The following is a 24,429-nucleotide window of genomic DNA, read 5'->3' as shown; positions in this document are numbered from 1 at the left end:
AAGAACTTTTCAATGGATCCTGGAATTTATCTCTCTGTGTCCTGTGAGCTATACCCTGCTGGGCATTTAGTTTCTTGAATTTACTTTGGTCCATTCCATCTTTGATCATTCTGTACCATCTGTCTAGAACCTTCTGTCACTCCCAACAAATTCCAAGTTAACTCTTCTCTTTTCTCAAATAGGAACTCAATTTTACTGCCAGATGAAACCTTTCCTGACCTCTGATTAGATCAATGATCACAACTATATGGTCTTTAAAGAACCATTTTTTTGTTGATTATTTTCTTCTATGTTTAAGACATGTTTGCATTTTTCAAAATGCATTCCTGAAACAGATATACATATATTCCCCAAATTTGTTGACTTTGCCATTTTATCACTGAATTCTTCACTGAAAAGTAGAAGTGGGTGAAGCATGTAATTCTTGGGGATTTATGCCTCTCCTAGATCTGCCTGCAATGTGCGAGACCTGGGTTTGATCTCTGGGTGGGGAAGATCCCCTGGAGAAGGAAATGGCAACTCACTCCAGTATTCTTGCCTGGAGAATCCCATGGACAGAGGAGCTTGGTGGGCTTCACTCCACGGGTTGCAGAGTTGGACATGACTGAGCGACTTCACTTTAGATCAGGGCAGTCAAAACCATTTTAGAACTCTTCTATTGCACTAGAACTTTACAACTTGAAACCTCATCAAGCGTCTTCTTTCAATCCAAACCAGCAACAACTTACCTGAACATAATTTGTAAAATATATAACTCCTTACTGCAAAGGTTCTTTTCGATACAGCAAAGTCGTGACCCTAGTTATAATCTCACAGGATATTAAGGGAAGTAAGATAACTGATAAGAAGAGTAAAATGAGGAACTAACATGTCCCTACAAGTTCGTAACAACCAAATCACATGAACTCAAAGAACCTGCTCTAAATTAAAAAAAAAAAATTGCTTTTAGACATAGATCAGCTTTATTTTGGAGAAGGAAATGGCAATCCACTCCAGCACTCTTGCCTGGAGAATTCCACGGACAGAGGAGACTGGTGGGCTGCAGTCCATTCGGTCGCAAAGAGTCAGACACAACTGAGTCGCTAACACATGAACAACAATGAAAGCACTTTGCATGTCTAACTCCAGCTTGGAGTTCAGCCTTCAAATACTCTTTCCAACATAGACCTTAACTAAGAAACTAATAGAAAAATAAATAACTTGAGAGTCAATATATTTGAGAAAGCCCTGGACTACTTACAAAGCAAGCTGCGTTTTCCCAGTATATTAGATTTAATTAGGCAAGTTAAATCTAACCTTCAGAATTTTAATTATACTAAGTAAAGTTTTACTAATTTTATTTAATATGTTTTCATCAGGGGGCCCAGCTCCATATAATTATATGGGAAGGTGAGCTCTGGTCTTTGTGGAAGTCCCACTTCAAATTGAGGAAGGCTTTTTGTATTAACAGTCCATATTGCATTCTTGAACTCATTATTTAACTGGGAGGTCAAAATTTGTCTCAGAGTTTAATGAATGTCATGCCTTGCATAATTTTTTGATTTATAATTTCTTTTTTTTTTTTTTTTTGCTGTGGTCATTTGGGTATATATACTGTTTAACTCAAATTAATTAACCACAGAAAAACCAAAGCTGTCTGAATGATCTTTCCAGTTTCTGTGTTTAAATTAAGGTTTCTAATTTTTTAAGCTATGTGTTGTCAGACGTTATTAATTGCCTTAGGTTCCATTTTCATCAATTATAAAATGGCGGGTGACAGTACTGCCTGTGGGGAGCCTCTTTATTTCTCACCTCTAAATTTGCATGACAACCTACCAATTTTAGTGTTCCACATTTAACATATTTTTCTAAAATCTGTGGCTGAGCATTTGTAACTGATTCCTCTTGATTCTGAGGTGTGTCTGGGGCCGTCCTATGGATGCCTAATTGTCATGGAGTTCTTACGTATTTATGATGGTCCTAGGAAAAAAATGTCCTTGTTTGGTCAATACATTTTATGGTCAGAGGCACAGTTGTGGTTCAACATGTAGACTCTGGAGCCAGACTGCCTAAGCTCAAATCTTTCCTCTCTGCTATTGTATTGCCAGGGCAAATCATTGGGTTGGCCAAAAAATTTGTTCGAGTTTTTTCATAACAGCTTACAGAAAAGCCTAAACTTTAGACAGCTCAATAGTATACTACCTTGTAGCTTCCTCAGCTGTAAAATGAAGAGGGCCCTTGGTGTGAAGATGATGGCAGTCACTGTGTGCAGTGTCCTTTGAAGAACACCTAGGAAGTTCTCTGTCCTTATTAACTATTAGCAGTAGCGACTCTGATCTTGCTTGGGCCACTTAGCATCTCTGAGCCTCACCTTACTCACCTGTAAAAGGGGAGAACACCTACCATATAGGTGGGAAACGTAAGTCAAATGATGTAATACGTTCAGCAAACTGTAAAGGGCTATACGCATTTAAGCCTTTGCCATGTCAATAACAAAAATATGATTAATCAATTAAATACTAAATAGCTTATAAATTAAAACACAGAGCTGCTTTTAGTGGTGCCATGTGTGATGAATCAATTTTGCTTCTAAGAATGTCTACTTTTTTATTTTTGTAAAGAAAGATAATCTGAAAGCCAAATCAGTAAGATCAAAGAAATTTGAAATTTTATAGAATGCTCTTTTTCTTCATGTTTATTTTTCAGAAACATGAAATTGTTGCTGTGGAGTTAATTTACATCAGGTACCTTCTGGCAGCTTTTTCTCTGAGTACAATCTGTGTGGTGCTTCTTTCTTTCTTTCTTTTTTAACCAACCAGAGTAAAGTCCTGCTCCACACAGTCACAGAAGTCTCCTTTGTTATCACAACTTGCTACTGTAGGATGGTGGCATTGCTCAAGTTTCTGACCAGCATTCTGTCCCCTTAGTGTATTCAAGCAGAAGGTTGAAGTCCCACAAAATTCCTAAAACTAGAACCTGCAGTACCCCCATGGCTGTTCCACAAGAAATCTGGCCTTTCCCTAAAGGATTGCTGAGCTCCTCGACACAAGAACCAAGAGTGAAATCCCAGAAGCAAGGAGCTCTACCTGCATTATGTTTACAAGAGACAGATTTATGTTTAGATGGCGAGGAGTTCGGGTCGGGGATTAAGATCTCTCAGTTTTCTTGGCCAGAAACAAGGAAAGCACAGTTTCTGTTGATAAAACAAAACAGCCTTTCAATAATCAAAATTGTATTTTTATATAAAAACAAATTGGACTCATTTTTGTAGTTAGCTTTTACATAAATCCAAATTAGCAACCCACTCCAGAGCTCTGGAATCAATTCTTTTCTCCTCTCTCATTTTTCCTGTAGAATATTTAACAGAAACCTCCCTTCTAATTTCTGAACTTCCAATGAGTGCAAGTGGCACAGCCTGGCACACAGCTTTTTGTCATATCTGATGACGCCACATGACCCACCTAGGAGACTGGGTGGGTAGCTTTATGAAACATATTTCTCCTTTAGGAAACATAATGAATAGGAATTATCTGGAGTTTTTTGCTAACATATTTGCTCTCCATTTCCTATGGTTCTTACACCTTTCCCCAGTTTTGTCTTTTGCTCTTGTTTTTTCCCCAGTGTTTAGAATATATTTATGGCAATTTCTAGAGCATATTTTTTTTCCATAATGGTCTGCTTTCTTTTTCTGATCTGTAATAGTCTCTCGTCTTTGTTATCAAACATTTTAATCCCTTTTCCTGACTCCCATTTCAAATGTTACAAAGAGTAAGTACATAAATAAAACAAAAAGAAAAAGTGAACTATCTAAAGAAAAATACTAAAAGAGAAACTCAATTTTGTAGTATAAATTTACTCATAAATTGGAAAATGAAAGAGAAATCTGCTACCATGGACTAAAATGTCATTCCAGTGATGTCTAAGACATTCTACTAAGCTAATCTGGTAAATAGGCATTGAGATTTTTTTTTACTATATAAAGAAAAATTTGGCATTTAATAGTTAAGACCATAGATTATATGATACTGTTTTTACCTTTCATCTACTCTTTCCCTGACTAGACAGTACATATTTTTAATAGATTGAACTCATAGCCCATTGTTTATAGTTCTTTACTGTTTGCAACTATTTTACCTTCTCTAAATCTTTCTCATTGTTCAAGACTCATTAGATATCAGCTGCTTCTGGATCTCTCTCTTGACATCCAAGTTGGGTTAGAATTCTGTATTTACGTTCCCACAGTGCCTGGCAGTAGTTGCTCTACTATATTCTAATCATATATTCCCTGTATCTGTTCTCCCACCGTGAGGTAGGGTTTTATCTCAATCATCTTCCTACTCTCAGACCTAGTGCTGGCAATACAGTATGTCTAGAACATATGTTTGTTGGATGTCAGCTGAAAAGTCTCAGTGGATGGGTAAGATGTGGCTAAGTAACAGGTGCTAGTCTTCCTGTTGTTTGTGAAATATTACATGTGCTGTCCTTTTCTTGAAACAGTGTCTTCCCCCCTCTAAACCCCCAGACCAGCTGCTTGTCATTTTTTTAAACCTCAGCTTAGACGTTGCTTTCTTTGGGACTTCTTCCCTGAACTACTAAACTGGGTTTGGGAGCTCCTCCCGTGGCCTCCCTTATCTATCTAATTTTTGGTATCATAGGGCAGGAGGAGAAGGGGACGACAGAGGATGAGATGGCTGGATGGCATCACTGACTCGATGGACATGAGTCTCAGTGAACTCCGGGAGTCTGTGATGGACAGGGAGGCCTGGCGTGCTGCGATTCATGGGGTCACAAAGAGTCGGACATGACTGAGCGACTGAACTGAACTGAGGACTCCACTCCACTTGACTCTCTACTTGTCCAAATTCCCCAATTATGAGAAAGTCTGCATCATCTCCACTGAATCCATGAAACATGGTCTGGCACTAGGGTGAGAGACCAAGTAATATTCACAGGCTATTTAAACAAATAAATAATCTCATTTTCATATTAAATTTTGCTGGAAGAAAAATCACAGTAATAGTCCATTCTTGTTTCTATTTTTATGAATGACAGAAAAAGAATAATGGACAAAATGGAGACTAATAAAAATGGAGGCTGATTTCACTTTTACCTCATGTAAAATGTACACAGACTTAAACTCATTAATTTTCTCCTGATCTCTCATCCTTCAGGATGAATGGCAGCACCATTTATTTCATTATCCAAGCTCAAACCTCAGAGCCATCTATGACATTTTCCTCTCCCTTGCTTGCTCCATGAAGGCCGTTGCCATTTCCCACTTCTCTGTCTGCCTCTATGTCCCATTTCTAGCATCCCCATCTCATTTCAGAATCTTATTTGTCTAGAATTAACTAACTGCACGACAGAGGGGGCGACACATGATGAGATGGTTAGATGGCATCACTGACTCAATGGACCTGAGTCTGAGCAAGCTCTGAGAGATGGTTAAGGACAGGGAAGCCTGGTGCGCTGCAGTCCACAGAATCACAACGAGTCGGACATGACTCAGCGACTGAACAGCAACAACAGCAGCAGCAGCAACTAACTGCACAGTGACTGCCCCAAACTTTTCTCTGTGGTGCTCCAATCCTCTGACATGCCTTCAGGAGCCGTCTTCCCTAAGAACTGTCCTAAATTATGTCACCGGATTGCATCAAAATGTAAAGGCTCCAGCCATCCATAAACTATGTATAAATGCCTCTGCTTGACCTTCAAACCTTTCACAGCAAGTTCCTTCCAAACTTGATCATGTGGAATAGAAGGAATGACAAAGGGTTTAGTCTTATCCCAAGCTGGGAGCATAGTTTCTAACATGCAGCAGACACACAATAAGTATTTCCTAAAATGGTAATAAAGGAAACTTGGGTTTTATTATACACAGACGATCTCATGTCACTCTGCTGTATAAAATCCTTTAATGGATTTTCACTGTCTACAGCAGCAGTCTCTAACCTTCTTGGCACCAGAGAATGGTTTTATGGAAGACACTTTTTCCACGAACCAGGGGTTGGGGGATACTTTCAGGATGATTCTGGCACGTTACACGTATCATGCACTTTATTTCTATTATTATTACATCAGCTCCATCTCAAATCATCAAGCATTAGATTCCGGAGGTTGGGGACCTCTGGTCTACAGGATACCGTCTCCACTTCTGAGCACGACTTGGTTCTTGCACACCTACCTCTCACCACTCTTGCCCTGGCTCTCTCAGCTCCTGCTTACAGAATCGCTTGCTTCCTGTACTCATGAGCCTTTGTGTACAATTTCTTCCATCTGACTTTTTGTATACCTCTTCTTTGTCCATCAAGATTAAATTCAGAAACTTTCTTGACCCAGACTCTATCACTAGCATGTATTACATCTTTCTGTTTCTCTGTGCCCCTCACCCTATGGTAAACTAAAGACAGGGACAGTAGCCTCTTCCCCCCGCCCAGGGTGTACCACAATACTCATACTTAATACACTTTGGTGAAAACGCTTATTTTCTTCTACTGGCTACCATCAACTAGCTATATAAAACCAACAAACTACTTAATTGACTGGATTTAATTTCCACTTCATAAAACACTCTCATTAATGCAACATTAATGAGAATCTGTGTCAAAATGAACTCTAGAAAATGCAATAGAACATGAATAATAAAACTGTGAGCCTATGCAAAAGCCTCTTGCACTCTATATACAGCAATATATTCTACGCATTTTTTTATAACCACGTAACATCAAGATGTAACCTCTTTTTCTTGTTTACATGCATTTCTGTGGTCCAGCCCTAAGCTTCAGTCAACTTACTTTATGTTCTCATTTGCAGGTACTTCGGGCAGTTGCACGGTAATCATGCCATCCAAGTTCGTCTTCCCGATGAAGGCAGGCTTGGTGCGCAGAACGTCGGGCGCCGTCTTCGCAGTCACCCTGTGCTGCAGGCCCCCGGCGCTGTTGCCGCGATTCGTCAGCACAAAGGAATAGGACTTCTCAGGCTTCAGGTTGACAATCAGCTTCTGGGTAGCGCGGCCATCCACTTCTTCTACCATTTTCCCATCATCATAAAGAATCTGGAGACAGACAACCAATCAAAAAGATTTGGTTATCGGTTAGGCAGGGAATATTTTCTAAACTAATGTGCACCTGCTTACGGAAAATACATATGGGTCATTTCTAATTTGGGGCAATTTGTAAGCCTATAAGCGCTCCCCAAATTCTAGAGATGGCATCAATTTTCCTTTTTTTTTTCTTATTAATATAAGGTTTATAAGTCTATCAAAAAACACAAATGTGCAATAACCTATCAATATGTGGCCTGTCAGTTGTCTGTGATCTTCAGGGAAAATATGCAGCAATGCTCTAAGTTTTCAATGCATCTTACACACCACTTTTTCCCAAACACCTCCATTCTTGTTCCCAAATACTTTTTTTTTACTTTTATAGATGCTTCTCTATTCTTTATTTCACAGACTTGTATGTTTTGCTAACACTTTTCAGTATCTCTCTATGGCAAACTGAAGTTTAAAATATGCAAAGAATTCAGGCCAATAAACAAATTACTTAAACCCCAGGATGCTGCATTATAAATAGATAGAAACCATGCAAATTTCATTTTCTGATGAAAAATCAAAAGCACCAGTACAGATGTAAAAAGTTCAACTTGGAAGTGCTAGGTTACCCACAAGGAATGCAGGCCCTAGGTCTGAGCTGCTGCTTCCTCCTGAGAGGGGAAAGGTCACACTGGCCAAGAACCAGACTTCGTCTGTGATGTGAAAGCCACAAATGAGAACAGGACGTACGTGTGGCTGAATCAAAGCAGTCTGTGTGGTTTTTAAGTGATTTCCCCGGCTGACCTGCCCCCTCCACTCCATGTTTAACCATGATACCTTACACATTAGGAAACAACTTACTTTGAAAGGCATGGCAGAATTATAATTCTCTGGAATCTCCCAAGACAGCAGCACCGAAGTCTTCATTACTGCTTTGACATGAAAATTTTTTGCAAACACTGCTGGAAAAGGAAAAACAGTGTATTTAAACTACTCCTAAAAACATTCGACCAGTCCTCTTCCATGGACAAGAAGGCTTAAGCTAGATACCATCTACTTTGATCAGAGAGAGAAGTGTGATTTGCCTACCTGTTAAAAGCATTCATTTTACTACCTCATTCTCACCAAGATCTCTCCTTTCTCTCCAATTGAGTCAACTCTACTGTGTTTTCCTTACCTGGGAACATTGGGGTGCTGTCAGCCAGACTTGCTTGGCATTCTCTAACTGAAATCTAAGTCATCCAGAACATGTTAAGCTTTACATACCTTACCTTTTTGCTTTTGCTGAACCTATGAATATGAATGAGCCGATCAGTTATCTACAGCTTCAAAATACTGATTTCCAAAGACCGACATTCCTTTAAAGGAGAAAGGCCGTAAGCAGACAAATCCTACCTTGATTCACAGGCAGTGTCCTGAACTGGACACTGGGACTATATGGCCCGGGCCCTTTGCTCGTGTGAGCACGTACTTTTACATCATATGTGGTATCTGGTTTTAAGCCACTGAGTGTCAGAGTGGTGTCAGCTGGAACAATAAGCTGCTCCACTGGAAGAAGAGGGATGTTGATATCCCTATACAGAAGGGTGTACTTGGTGATAATGCCATTTCTCTCGGCCAGGACAGGTGGCTGCCAAGATAACTGGGTGGAGGTTGATGTGGTGCCTTCCGACTGGAGGTTTTGAGGGAATCCAGTTGGAACTTCTTCTGGAACAGAAATCTCCTTCACCATCTCCTCCCCAAAGCCCACTTTGTTTCTGGCCGAGAGCCTGAAGATATACGACGCTCCTTTGTGGATGTCTGTCGCCGTGAAGTGATCTTCCTTTTCGGAGAACTCAAGAGTAGTAAGCGGTTCCACATCCTTTCGGCCAAATTTTAGACGGTAGCCCTGGAGGGGTCCAAATGTGTCCACAGGAGGGTGCCACTGAATGAGGGCTGTATTCATCTGAGTGTGGTTAATCACAAGCCGGGGTCTCCCTGGAACTGGAGAAACAGGATGGAGGGGTAAGACCAACCTACACAGATGTTCATATTTCAATCACTGTTGAATGGGAATCCCCTTGGAGTGGCATTCCCGTTCTTACTAATAAAAATTACTTATTTCAAGTAATTCCACAGGCATTCCCATTTCTTGACTTATAAAAAGTCCAAGGCTTGGTCTATATGCCTTTGTGGAAACATGGTCCTTCTCATACTCTTGAAGGTAGGATGAATATTAGAATGTGATGATGGAGAGAAAATAGGAATTATTACTGAAATGAAAATTTAAGGAGATTTTTAAAGGCATATTGTCACATTTCAACTCTTTATACATAGAGGTTCATGCCACACAGAAATGAAGCTAAGTAAGGATTAGCCAGTAACATACAGATAATAATAATCAAAATATATTTAATCATTGAGTGTATGCAGTGTATCAGGTACTGTACTAAGAGCACTACCTGTAGTATCTCACTTGAGTACACTCTTCACTCCTGACTATGTGATTAGTTGTTATCTTCACTTTGCATCATAAGAAAATAAAACAGAAAACTGTGCATAGTCAGATATGTAATAAGTGAGAAATTTATGAGACAAACACAGGTGTATCTGAATCCACAGCCGAACAGTTAACTATTATACTGATTATAAGTTAGGAAGAAAAAAGGTAATACAAAATGTTGCTTAGATTTTCTGTGGATCTAATTTGTAATTTTTATATATACTCTCCATGCCAGTCATCCTCACCAAGTTTTGCATGTACTAGAATGGGAATTATATTAAGACCCACCCTATTTTGCTGTGAATATTAAATGAGAAAATGCATGTAAAAGCCTTAGAATAGTATTTTGTATTTCATTAATAATAATCATAATTATTAATAATAAGAATATTAACTTTTTGTGGCAAGGGGCTCATTTCTCCTAAGTACATAATTTCCTTTCATGTTAAGTAGGTTAGATATTGCTTATCTAACTTGTTACTTTAACTAAGTTAAATAAGTTAGTTAAGTTAACTAAGTTAAGTAGGTAACTTAAAAAGTAAGTTAGATATTGTTCCTTGGAAGAAAGGCTATGACCAACCTAGACAGCACATTAAAAACCAGAGACATTACTTTGCCAACAAAGGTCCATCTAGCCAAAGCTATGCTTTTTCCAGTAGTCATGTATGGATGTGAGAGTTGGACTGTGAAGAAAGCTGAGCACCAAACAATTGATGCTTTTGAACTGTGGTGTTGGAGAAGACTCTTGAGAGTCCCTTGGACTGAAGGGAGATCCAACCAGTCCATCCTATAGGAAATGAGTCCTGAATATTCATTGGAAGGACTGATGCTGAAGCTGAAACTCTAGTACTTTGGCCACCTGATGTGAAGAACTGACTCATTGGAAAAGACCTTGATGCTGGGAAAGACTGAAGGCAGGAGGAGAAGGGGATGAAGAGGATGAGATGGTTGGATGGCATCACTGACTCAATGGACATGAGTCTGAGTAAGCTCTGGGAGCTGGTGATGGACAGCTCCGTAGAAGCTAGACACAAGAAGAGAATACCTGAAATCTCCCCAAATGTGTAAACAGTAAACACAGCATAAATCAGCTAGCGTAATGATTGTGGGAAGTTATGGTATTTCATCCAGGGAGTAACGGGCCAAAAAAAGAAAAAGGAATGAGGAGAATTCTACAACATTGCATGTGTGATTAAAAAGAATTCTCCAAAACTGTACATATTGGCAACGGAACCCACTCCATTTCTTGCTTTCAGAAGTTCTATGTAGAAAATATTTACCAACTACTCACTTTGTGGAAAGACTTATATACTGGCACACAGGCCTATGGGTGGGAAAATGAAAGATGGGTAACGCAGGGACCCTGTCCTCTGAGCAGTGCATACTCAAAGTAGAGAAATGAAGACAACCAGTAGATGGTGCCACGTGTGTGGAGTTTGGGTTCAAGGTTTCTGATGCCTTAGGGTTACTGTCTGGACCACTTTTAAAGGCCATCCAGTGGCAGTCAGTAGCAGTAGCAGTAGTGGTAAAGAATCTGCCTACTGATGTTGGAGATGCAAGAGACACAAGTTTGATTCCTGGGTTTGGAAAATCCCCTGGAAGAGGAAAATGACAACTTGCTTCAGTATTCTGGTCTGAAAAATTCCATGGACAAGAGAGGCATGGCGGGTTACAGTCCATGGGGTCGCAAAAAGTCGTACACGACTGAGCACCCAGCGGCAGGCTCAATGGATCTGCTTGCTCCAACTTAGGAGCTGGAGGGCTGGAAAATGGAGGAGTCTTAAATACTTACTCTGGGCAGATTGGAGGGCATTTTTAGCAGTGAGCATATTAGAATAAGCAGAGAGGGTCCTTCTGTAGAGTAAATAAGCTAATTTTTAAGTCACGATGTATAATCCATTCTCCCTTTTGACTTTTGAGTTATTTGCTTATTATATTCTTCCCTCTTAAAAATCTGCCAGGACTTCAGAAATGGTACACATGTGCTGCTGCCCTCTACTACTTAGTAACAGCAATCACTGGAGATCCACCAAGGCACTCAGTCCCAAAGGCTCTAAACTAAGCTTCAGTTTAACTTAGCGCCTAAGTAGTAACAATCATAATTGACTGACCTAAGCCTAGAATTACTTTCAAATTCTCCATATCATAGTCACTTTTCTCTCATCCTTAAACACAGCTGGCAGTACAGTAGTGAAATCCATTTAAAAATAAAGAAAAAAATTCAAACAAAAGAATTTCCCTAAAACTGCAAGATTTCATGCAGTAGACTCATTATTATGATACAGAGCACAGGAGTATTAACAAAGAAACTACAAAAATGTCATAATCACTGAAACATAAAATCCAACATTTTATTAAAAAGCAGCCCTCAGGTTACATGAATCCTATGTGGATTGCTTAAGTTATGGCCTGTACTCTTTATTTCAAAGATATGATTGTTCGCAGATTCTAGGAACAATGTATTATACATAGACCTATCCTAAAACCAGGAATTTTATGATTAAAGTAAAATTTAATGGGGATTTGTGAATTTTCAGTGGAAGCTATAATGAAATACCTTTATAACTATGGTTATTAGGAGTTCACATCTGTGAGATAAACTCAGTAATTCTTCATAGTCATATAAATACAAGGTTTTTTTTTAAATAGTATACAAAACAAAGCAAATTCACTGTTCACTAATGACTAGGGAATGCTTTCTTACTACAGGTTGGCAGCAAAAAGAAAAACAAAACAAAACAAAACACTGGAGCTTTTCTCTTTGAAGGATTATCAATCTCTTTCTGGATTTAAAATCCAGAAGACTATAAATGGATTCTTCAGATGGATTCTCCCATTTCCAATTCAAGAACAGTGAGGAGATCCCAAGAAAATAAACATGCAGATATCTAAATTATAAGCATTTCCTCATTAATGAAGTTTCCATTGATTAAGAAAGATCTGAAATCACGAATGTAAACTGCGAAATAATTCTGTGTGTAAGATCCACAATGCTAAATAATGTTCTGTACTAAAAAGTGACTAAAAAGTGACGTGCTAATCTCAGTGACATTAAAGTAGGCAGTAGCATTCTTGTTCTAGGATTCACATCCCTTGGAGACAAATCCTCTACTTTTTCATCCTCATTATAAGACATCCCTCCCCATATTATGGGCAATAGGAGGTTGATGCTTCATGTAAGATGCTTCAGTTTTCTTAAGACACAATTATAAATATGGGTGAAGGAAGTGTATTTTTTCATTTTGGGGTTCAGTTTTAGGGGTTCACTCTTAGTTGGCTACATTCCAGGAGAAGCTGGTTCCGTAGCTAGACAGTCAGTATGTCCCACTTAACGTGTACTGTATCTCCTATGCAGGGTGCTGAATTAACCTGATACAATGGTATTAAAAAAAATAAGGCCCAGAAGATTTTGCCTTGAAGGAGCTTTGCCATCTGTAATCCTGCTGCTCGAGGCAGTTCCAGGTGGCGGGATATGAGTGAGGCAAATCTTATGACATTTAGACAAATTTGGAAGTGAGCACAGCACCCAGGAGGGCACTCAACATCACAGCTGTTCTTTGCTTTATGCCTTTACATAGAGGTGTGTTCCTAAAAAGTTGTGCCATAAGTGATTCGGGAGGAGTAAATCAAATCATAGTTTAAATGTTCCATGGGAGATTTCTATATAAAGGGATTGAAGGAGAATCCTTCTGTAATTATCTCTTAATTTATTGGTTTTACAACATCAGGTCTTCCTTCATGCTGACTTTTCCTAACGTGGCAGACCAATGTATAAGTCTCAATAGCGCTAAGAAGCTCTATTCTTCAGAAAGGAGCAATCTCTATTAGACTTTCTGCTTTCTTCGTTCTCTTTTTTGTTTCCCGTCTTTTGTGCAATTTGTTGTCTTTTGATACCCCAGAACAAGGGGTCAGGAGGAGAAAATGACAAAAAATAAAATATTAAGTCATCAACCCAGCTCAAGGTGGCAGCTCTTCTAACAAGGTTTGTTTTTCTTTTTTTTGGGGGGGGAGGGGTTGGCGTGCTGAGGCTATCACACGATTTTCCTCCCTAGATGATCTGCCTTCCAGACCCTCATGGGATCTGCTCCCTCACACCATTCAAGTCTCAGCTCAAATATCCTGCTTCTAAAAGACATCACTGTTTCTAAAACTGCCTCTAGGAACTGCCTAAAGTATGCAGGCATATCTTTCTTTGCATAATTTATCACTTCCCGGCATTTTATTATTATAAAACTCATTTGTTCACTTGTTAATTATCCAATCTCAGTCAGAAAATAAATTTCAGGAGGCCAGATTCTTTCTGTTTTGTTCATTGTTCTTCAGAGTACCAGAAATAGTTCTTGATGCACAGTAGGTACTCAAATAATATTTGGTGAATGAGTGATTAAATACTTTGGGCAAAGCAGGTTCTTCCATTATTTTACCTTACTTAAGATATATCAAAAACCACAAAAGTTGACTACAGTCCATTCTCCCCTCTGATAGAAGTCACCCATACCATTTGGAAACTTATTGTTGTTGCCTGAAACATACTGAAGACACATATATGCGTAGACATGGTTACCTGCCCCTGTGGTGGACACCAACTTGGGTTTGCTGCGAGCTCCGTCTCCTTTAGTGGTGTAAGCTGTGACAGTGAGGGAGTAGGAAGTTTCAGGCTGTAGCCCAGAGATAATCATGTCCTGAAATGATACAACCGAATAACAATGATTCAAAACTATGCTACAGTTGCCCTGGGGGGAAACCAAGGCATCCGCCTTCATGCTGTGCATGCATGAACATTCCCCGCAGCCATGCCAAGCACTGGACGCATCATGCCTGGAGCTCATGCTGTGCAAGATCTGTCTTCATGCTGACACTGAAATGGGGTCTTCAGCCATCCGCAGAGGCAGCTCTAAGGGGTAATAATCGAAACCACAAAAACTGGAGTCAGACCGGCTGAATGCTTGGATTTAAACTTGCCTTTCCTTATTTACCAGTTTGGTGACTCAGGGCAAGTGAGTTTACGCCACCTGTGCCTCAGTTCTCCATGTGAAGGTTGGGATGCTAGGACCCTCTAGGCTACTAAAGGATTAAATGAGTTATACCAGGTAAACACTTAAAACAATGTCTGGCTTGTAGTGAGCAGTTCACACTCTAGCTGTTATGATACTCCAGCCACAATCCTTGTGCTTCCATCGTAGTCTGGTCCTCAGACTGTTAGTGGCGCTGATGCCAAAGAGTATGTTTAATTGCATAAATACTGATATCTTGCCCAGTGGCTGGTCTGCTGGACCTAGACAGCCACAGAAGTTTCTCAGGACTCAAATAATATATTACTGGTTAGTTGTATAGGTTAAGAACTAAAATTATTATAAACTAAGGAGAACAAGCTATAGATTTTGAGGCCTTGTCATAAAACTACATATCAGGATCTTGTTCTATCACATCATGGATATATGCTCAATAAATTCTGAAAATGGTAAATACCACAAACTATTCATCAAAACTATTTGCTTTCTCTTAGTAAGGACCCAAAGCTGTGATGGTTATAAGAGAAGATAGTCTAAGAATTATTCTTCCAAATTGGAAGTTACATGATTCTTTAAATAGAGTGCTGGCTATTAATGTTTTGGTATTTTCTTTGGAGCTACACACACGCACAACAATTTAAAAAGTAACTTTTAAGATTTCTGGCACAGCTGTTTTCAAATTCAATACGGATAAGTTTAAGAAAATATTGACTGTTATATTTTGCATCTAAAGACAATGCATGTGAGAGTTTAGTGAATGGATTTCATTGTGTGAATGGAGAACAGCGGGACTTTTCTGTGCAAGGCTGTAAGGGGCACCATAGAAATCAATGGCTGAATTTGAACCCAGGGATGACAGCTTTTGACAATGTGCTTTTCTAAAAACAGCAGGAATCTCACTAGTGTGGAAATTCAAAAATTTCAGATACCATCCTCAAGAGCCACTGGAAAAATTATTCTATCAGATGAATAGACTAAATTTGTGAGAGAGATTTGTACCCTCAGGAATGGTTTCACCAACATCACAGAGAATATAAAAATTAAGTGAACCACTCCAGAGTGGCACTTAAAATTATGGTAGGCACACTGGCAATTCAAAAATTAGGATGGGTAAATCTCAACATTATTATTTCCAAGGTCTCCCTCGTGTCACAGAACTACTGATGAAAACAGGCTGGGTTGGGAGAAAAAAGAAGCGATTCTATCACTTGAGTCTATCACTAAATTGAGAGGCAAGTAATTTACAAATGCTGAGCCTTCCGTAAGTTTCTCATTCATAAAATTGAAGTTAAGCAATCACACATGACCTTCCTTCCACACAGGTTGTGACTGGATAATATAAGTAGTGCCAGTGCAAATGTTCAAACCTTCAGTGGTCTAATCTCTAGCATACCTCTCTTTGCTCGAATCACATTGTCTCTTGAGTTACATTTTCTTTCTTAAAGCTGTGGCTGTACTACCTTGGTGGTCTCCACACCCTCTCTGGCTGACATCATAACCACTATTCCTCTCTCTGTATCCTCCTATTCCATTCTGCACCCTAATTCTTGCCCCTGCTTGCTAATAGCTGTCATTCCAAATGTCCTGACACAGTCATTTATCTGCTGCCTTTCTCTCTAGTCCTAAAACAACAACAACAACAACAAAAAAAACGAAAAAAAACTAGTTTCATTTCTAAAACGTAGAGAATTTTTTCTGCCTATATCCTACATTCATCTCTAGCCTTGACTTTCCCCAGGGTCCCAGCAGTATATACACTGTGAATATCTGCTGGACAGTTTCCCTAAACTGTCAAGTGGTATCTCAAATTCAATGTAACTAAAGCACACGTTACTCCCAGAAGTGGGGTCCCCTTCTTCCATAAAACATTTCCATACTTTAATGAATGATGGAGCATCTTCAAAACTTATGAACAATCTTTGGTCCAACAGTCTCCTTCAAATTCTTAGCTAGTTAGTATGGTTCTGTTCATTCTTCCTTTAAAATATTGATCATAACTTTCCCTTTTTCATTTCTGATTCTCAACTTTAAAAAAAAATCACTTCATGATTTAGGAAAAGAACTGTTAACTTGTTTCCTTATCAACTGTATTAGTTCTCTTAATCTATCCATGAAGTTATTGATTTTTAAGCTGCAGGTAACGACCCATTTAGTAGCTGATGAAATGAATTTAGCCACTTAAGACCAGCATTTTTTTAAACAAATGGATATACTTGAACATTAAAATGTGAATATATTTAAAAGTAAGGTATTATTTTGTGAAACCTTTATTTTAAACATACACATGCATTGGTCATGGCAAATAATGCATTTTTTACTATGGGTTATGATCAAAGAAGTGTATAAGACACTGTTACAGTGTCGATTTCATGAGAAGTGATAACTTGATTATCATATTTACCAAGAACCTCTATAAGAGACCTTTGTTTTGGCAAAAAATATTTATTTACTAAATGAAAGAAAACTTCCTACCAGTATTTATCTTATTGCTCTTTTTTAACATTAAAAAAATCTCTCAAGTACTGAAGAGTTAGAGATCAGGTCTTTAGCTTCAAACTTTAGGTTTTTTCCCCTAGAGAAGGGAAGGGCTAACCACTCCAGTATTCTGGCTTGGAGAATTCCATGGACAGAGGAGCCTAGCAGGCTACAGTCTTTGGGGTCACAAAGAGTCGGAGCTGATTGAGTGACTTTCACTTTTTCACTTTGGATCTTTCCAACATTATATTAAAATATAATGTATGTAATAACTTGAACTCTTCAGTTCTGTCAAACTGCCAAGCTCATTGTCAGCTGACTTTTTGCCACACTCTTATGTCTATGTCTACTTCTGCTGAGTTCAGAATGTACTTCAATAAGTACATTCTCACTTCCAACTCCGCAACAGACACAGACATACAGGGATTACCTCTTTAATCCCTACTCATCAGGGATGAGTTCTCCATAAGTTTCAGGATGTCTACCATCCTGGTGCTCTGTCCCTAAGCTCATAGCTCTAACTGATATTATCATTTAAATACTAATTATTCATACATTACTTGAGGGCATCACATTGGTTGGATTCATGGAACTTTTCTGAACTTTACATCCTTCCTAGCCACCTAGACTGTAAGCACTTAGTAGGCAGTGTCATCCACAGTTCTTTATACATAATAAACTCCCAATGTAAAAACTAACAGACTAACACAGTCCACTCATTACAGTATTTTTAAAAAATTCTTCACTCAGTAAGATACCTCCTACTTCTTGGTGTTTGCACTCATGCAATTTCACTCAAATTTGTATGGGTTCAACAGAGAACTGCCATTTCTACATAGAGTTAATTGGTGCCAGATTTAGATCATATTATGCCCTGAATATGCAACCCTGGAGCAGGATTTATGAGCAGCCCAGAACAAACTAGACATCTCCAGTCTGTGATACCTCCACTTAAAGCATGCCTCCTCTAACTGTGTCACAAGGCAGAGTTAGTAACAGCCATCGCACAATATCAACTCATGATATTTCTCATGTAATCAATAGCACCACATCAATTTCAGCACATCAATTTCACAAAACAACAATGAGGGGAAAAAATTAAAAAAAAAAGTATACCATGTAGTGAAAATACTTTAAAAAATAATTTGTTAGTTCATGCATCCAAGCAAACTGTGATGTCACAGTACAAATAAATGAAAGGGGAGTATCAGTAAAAAACAGCCATTCATAATCTGTTTTGACAGAGCAGCCAAAAATTACTCACATGTTCAGTAGTATCATCAAATTCCCACTGATTGAGATTAAGAAGGTTGGGGAGGAGGGAAACAAAATAAAAAGAAATGAAGAGAAGTTTGTAGCCTGATAAAGGCAATGGTGCCCTCCTTAGACTAAAAAAAAAAAATAGAAAAAATAAGCAACTGAAGAGGTATGTACAATAAAATCCCAAACAGTATATGAGTGTTATGCTGCCACCTCCACTCCTAATTGAGAAATTAAAAGTAAATACACTCTAGATTGTTATCACTAAAACCAACTAATTTTTTAAAATATAAATAAGGCATACAAAGTGCTAGGTACACTACATTGTGACGTTTATTTTGATTTCTATCTAGATTATGCAATTCAAGTTACTATTTAGATTAACATCTTCATTATATTGAAAATGTACATCAATAAAGTCCTATAAGATGTAAAAAAAGTTCAACGAATTATCAGAACATGATATGAGCAAAAAATAAATCAACCCAAAACCAGAACAACAACACAAGGAAAATCAGCAAAATAAGAAAGAAAAGCCAAAGCAGAAGAGGAGGGAAAAAAAGATTGAGTTGACATTTAAGGCATTTTGCATTATATAATTTCATTGACTACCATATTCCCAATAAAAACAGCAAAAGAACTACTGTTCTGTAATGTAAGCTTATCTAAGAACTGATGAGGGACATCAAAACATGATGGTCGTATCACTTTATTTTTAAAAATTACAGACGCACCAAATAAAACGTAAGCATTTTTTATACTATATTTTATAAGAACTTTCTGTTTTACGGGTAGTACAAAATAAATATTTATTAAAAGCCAAATCTATAGTGCTTTCTCCAGAATATTATGGGACACTATGAATCTCCAACTAAATTTATGGAAATGTCCTTCAAATGAAAACCATACAACTGGATTTTTGAGGTAAATAAGTCACTAAGCTAGACCCCTTTAGTTAGAATGCTTTATAGCTAAAGCAAATAAGCACCTCTGTGAGTTAAGACTTTGGGATAAATACGAAGTAAAGACTCTGGGGTAAAAAGGTGGGATATTTATTGCCCTTTTATTTTCACAGAGAAAGGAAGGCAAAATGTAGCAGTTTGGTACAACAGTTTTCCATTTTGTTCATAATCTTCCCTACTTTCATACAAAAGAAGGAATTTTCAAATGAACTGGTTTCAAATTTGCATTAATCCCATCTATTTCCAGGCCCAGCTACCAATTTTGCTGAATAAGCAAAACACTCCATTCTCATACTCTGTCTCTACTAGAACAAGGTAAACTACTCCATGGGATATGTATAACCCCCAGCAGGATGCTTATTAATTACAATCTTCCTCTCCCTTCCAGAAAAATATGTACAAATAGATTTATTATGATATTGTTTTTTATTTAAAAATTGAAAAAAAAGTCCTCTTTTAAATAACTTATTACAAAACCAAGTTGTGATTATATGGTTATAAATCACTGCCTTTGGCTTGAAAGAATTTCTCACAAACTCAACTACACTTAATAATTTTAACTGGCTCACATACAGGATCTCATTAATTCCCTGGGAAATTCTATAATTTTTGTCATTATTATTATCTTCATTTTCTTGGAAATGAAATAATTATTTTAATTAAATATGTAATTTGGTAAATAAATGACAGATAAAAATACTGTCTGGATACATTTCCCCAAATAAAAATGTTTACTCTTCAGTGAAAGAAGGCATTCATTTAGAAATTACAGATTAACTTAGTTTCAAATACTTTTAGCATAGTAGAAAGTAGACTATCAGCAAAATTGCTGTTTAAAATTCTTCCCTTTGATTTAATTAAGTCGATTTTTTTTTAAAAGTCAGAAAGGCAAACTGAGAGATAGCTGTAGAGAGCCAAGTATCTGTATTGGAAAAAAAAAAAAATGTTCTGTGTTTTGAATCAGATGTGTCATTTCAATTCACTTCCTCACTTGAAGTCAACTCTGACTGAAAAGATAAATATGGGTCATGTGTTTTTAAAGCTAGAATGTTATGAACTTATCTACAAAACAGAAATAGACTCCACATGCATAGAGAACAGACTTCTAGTTGCTAAGTGGGATGCAGGGTCCAGGAAGGACAGAGTGAGAGACTGGGATTAGCAGAGGCAAACCTTTGTATCTTTGTCTATATCTGTATCACTGAATCACTTTGCTGTACAGTAGAAATTAACACAACACTGCAAATCAATTATACTTCAAGTTTCTTAAAAATCTAGAATTTTGTATAGACATTTTAAAATATCAAAGAAAAAATGAAAATGGGGCCCATTTTAAGGTACAGGCTAAAACAGATGTATCCTATAAAAGTATACCTGTATAATTTCTCAGATGCTTACCTGTGCATCAGCCAGCATGACATCCTTCAGCATGGGCTGGCCCCTGGGCTCACCATTTTCCATCCTCACATAATGCACCTGGTATCCTCTTATCTGGCCATGCTGTTTATTGGGCACAGGTGAGCGCCATGAGACTTTAACAGATGTTGAGTTGACAGCCTCTACCTCGACTTTGCGAGGAGGACCACTAGGAACTGGAACAACATCATTGGATAAAAGAAAATTATAGGCACTTGTCCCACCCAGTCAGAGCATTTTCTTTACTTAGGTTTAAAAAAAAAAAAATGGGTAGACCCCACCATGTTTGTTTGTGGAATACAAACATTTTCAACCAATGAAAATGCTCAACCAATCTGCTCTACCTTTTAAGAAAAGATCAAAAAGCATGACCGATGCCAAAAAAAAGAAAAAAAATGGAAGAAAAAAAGAGTATCAGAGAAATAGAAAAACATGTAAAAAATGTACAAAAGCCAAGGAAGATGCTTTGAGGTTCAAAGCATTAAAGCACAAAGAAGTATAGCATTGAAATAATAACAAAAACTGGTTGTTGATTGCTGTGTGTGTTTTTTAGGTTTCTTTTTTAGCAGAATAAAAAGATTCTTGATTATATGGATTTTCTTCTTTTTTTTTTTCCTCATATCAAAGGTATTCCATACAACAGATGCCAAAAACTGAATGTCGAGCATCACTGTCTCTGAAATGTTCAAGACAAAAAGGCAACAAGAAGATAAGAAGGTGCTTTTGAAAAGTTAACATCAAAATGTAAAAGAAGCGACTACAAAAAGCCAAGAAAAACGCAGAATACATTAGATGGAGGTACAGAGAAGGGCCTGGATTGCAAGGTCACAGGAGCAAACTGTTCTTTAAAAAGGAAGCAAATGACTATGTTGAGATTAAAAAAAAAAAAAAAAATTTCCCAGGCCGTAGCAAAGATAGGTCTTTAGCAAAAATTGCTGAAGTTACAGTGACACTGGATAAAAAAAGATGAGCAGAAAAAAGCACATTACTGTTAGCCTATCAAAAGACAGCAGAGCAAGACCGTGGTAGAAGGGCGCAAACTGATGGAGCAGAGGCAACATACCATCTTCATCGGTTCGAATCAACACGGACAAGCTCTCAGGGCCAGGGCCGACATCGGTGTGGGCTGTCACAGTGATCCGGTATTCAGTCCATTTTTCCAGCTGTTCCAAAAGGTATTTGGTAGTGTCCGAAGGGATTCCCAAAATCTCATGAGGTTTGTCATCTTCTCCATCCACTGCAGTATACTTGATGGAGTATTCAGTAATAATGCCGTTCTGTTTGTCCACTGGTGGAGGTTGCCAACTTACCAAAATACTAGTGGAACTTGGACTGGTGCAACTAATGTCTTGAGGAGGAGCTGACGGCTCTTATTTTGGTAGTGAGTTAAAGGAGGGTTTGAGTGAAAGGACAGGAGTGGTTGGAAAAAAAAAAATGATAAAACAAAAGAAAAGGCGAAAATAAATAGACGAACAAGAAGGGCAACAAAATGAAAATAAGACTTTGAAACTTAAAATTTTAAAGATAAATTTATGAACCTTGGCTTAGTAATATGAATAAACCAAAAAATGAATAAATGACTAAAAATAATTGTTAAATAATGGGTGGGGGGAATATGTGAAAATGAAATCTTAAGATAACAGAGCCTCAAATAAAATTACCTACCTGCAATTTAAATTCTTCTTCTAAAACAATCCCTCAGTATTCCCCAGCCCTATTTTACAGACTATCGAACTTCATAAAAAGCTGCAAACAGTACAAGATTTGTTACATGAGAGTCTGATGACGTTTAAGAGACACCATTTCAAGCTTTGGCTACTGAACTGCATTCTGATTCATATACAGTACTCATTTGCAAAAAGGTTCTTCAGTGTGAAAAGTGGCAATAACTGTTAGATGCCCTTCTGCCAATTAAAATTTTAAAAAGAGAAGTAAATAAAAGCCCAACAAACATAAAAGGGTTCCCTCTGACTATCTGAAAATCAGTATTCTGACCAGTTCTAATGAGAAGTGTTAGCCTGATACTGATCATAGCCCATATACAGTGAGCATGCAGATCGATAGAGGATGAAAATGCAGTCCAAGGTTTACCTACCCGAGGGTAAATGTCAGGCTGGTTGATTCTGACTGTAACTTGTACTTACCCTATGTCAGCTTCCAGTTTTTTTAAAAAAATTATAACTCTTCTTGGGACATCATTGCTAGTGAAGAATTAGATCCCACCAGCAAATTTTGGTAAAATCAATAAAAATCATCTATCCCTTACAAAATGTCAATAACACAGCCATTAAAAAGAACTGTTTAAAAAAATCCTGAGAACCATCTGGGAAAGATATGACTTATCTTCCAATTTGTATGTAGCTCTTTTCATTTTGTACATAATTATTCATATAAAGTAGAATTTACATGAGAGTTAAAAGATAAACTTTCTTAATGCCCATTTTAATATAAACTAGTAACCTTCTGAGTAATTATTTTCCATCAAATAAACCAAACATATCATTATTTGAAAAAAAGCAAGAAAGAACAATGTGACTACTATTATAATATTCCTAAAGAAGCACAAAGAATTTAGATAAAATACATGTAAATATGTATGCATATATATATATAAGACAATATATATGATTGAAGAGTAAAACATTTCTATTTTTTTTTTTTTTGTATTTGAACATGCAGTTTGAGTAGTTCTTTACATTCTGTGAACCTTAATAATATGTAGTGTCAGGTATATCTTATTATATAGACAATTATCAGTCTTTCTTAATTTACATGTCTTGTGTTCTTCATTATAGGCAATCAAAATGAAAAGATCTTTGTACAGACAAAAAGAAAATTATCATTAAACAGCCTTGTAAATCTGGTATAAGATTTGCAAAATCACAAGAACATCATTTTTATTGATTCTGACTATAGGTTCTTATATCTCAAATTATGAAACTATTTCATATGCACCATCATTCATAATAAATTGAGTTGTTCATGTAACAGCAAAGACTCATTTGTAATTCTTTTTAAAAAACTGATTTGGTTTTCACTGCATTCCTACCTTTAGACCTCCTATTCTGCGAGAGTATATGCAACACCACTTGAAACTCTAATAAAGAGTAGATAAGCTTTTGATGTGGTTATAGGAAGTCCATGCTGTCTCTCTGTACGTAAGTATCTATATATGTATTTGCTGTGCTGTGCTTAGTTGCTCAGTCGTGTCCTACTCTTTGTGACCCCAGGGACTGTAGCCCACCAGGCTCCTCTGTCCACAGACTTCTCCAGGCAAGAATACTGGAGTGGGTTGCCATGCCCTCCTCCAGGGGTTCTTCCCAACCCAGGGATCAAACCCAGGTCTTCTGCAATGCAGTCGGATTCTTTATCATTTGAGCCACCAGGGAAGCATGTATGTATCCATTAGGTGTGTATATACAAAAAGACTTAAGTTTGTAAAAAACATGCAAAATATAATATTAAAGCATGTCACCTTCCTGTTAATTAAATGTCTGATTTTAAGAGTTATCTTCTGCAATATTACTTATTAGCCTGCCTGGAACTCAAAGAAGACACAATACTGCACTGATTTACATGTTTGAGTTTTACAAGAAATGGAATGTTATAGGAATAAACTATCATCAGTAAGGGATTAAGCAACAGAATAATAATACTTTTCATATGAATAATCATGTGTTGAGGAAAACTATGAATTTTATCATCAAAAACTGAAAAGATTTATCTATAGAAAATGAAATTCTGGAAGACTTGCTTATATGAAAGGAAACTCATTCTCTAAAAAACTGTAAATTTCATGTTTTCAGATAG

General features: G+C 37.5%; 1 protein-coding gene across 24 annotated transcripts in view; it reads right to left on the bottom strand.

Moving 5' to 3' along the window:
* PTPRD (protein tyrosine phosphatase receptor type D) overlaps positions 1-24,429 on the bottom strand; it is a 2,527,413-nt gene that overhangs the window by 170,392 nt on the left and 2,332,592 nt on the right. For 5 of the 24 annotated variants that reach the window (XM_070794551.1, XM_070794548.1, XM_070794556.1 and 2 more), the window contains 7 exons: positions 21,683-21,988; positions 20,602-20,795; positions 18,246-18,272; positions 14,059-14,176; positions 8,408-8,995; positions 7,874-7,974; positions 6,774-7,033 (listed from right to left, as the gene is read on the bottom strand). In XM_070794551.1, the coding sequence (XP_070650652.1) occupies positions 6,774-7,033; positions 7,874-7,974; positions 8,408-8,995; positions 14,059-14,176; positions 18,246-18,272; positions 20,602-20,795; positions 21,683-21,988 (1,594 nt within the window). The remainder of the gene's footprint in view (positions 1-6,773; positions 7,034-7,873; positions 7,975-8,407; positions 8,996-14,058; positions 14,177-18,245; positions 18,273-20,601; positions 20,796-21,682; positions 21,989-24,429) is intronic. The other 19 variants (XM_070794552.1, XM_070794550.1, XM_070794557.1 and 16 more) reach the window with 7 other exon arrangements.

Source organism: Bos indicus, chromosome 8 (genome assembly GCF_029378745.1).
Source record: "Bos indicus isolate NIAB-ARS_2022 breed Sahiwal x Tharparkar chromosome 8, NIAB-ARS_B.indTharparkar_mat_pri_1.0, whole genome shotgun sequence".
Lineage (NCBI taxonomy): Eukaryota > Metazoa > Chordata > Mammalia > Artiodactyla > Bovidae > Bos > Bos indicus.
The sequence above is the reverse complement of the archived record's forward strand: the minus strand, read 5'-3'. Positions and strand labels throughout refer to the sequence as shown.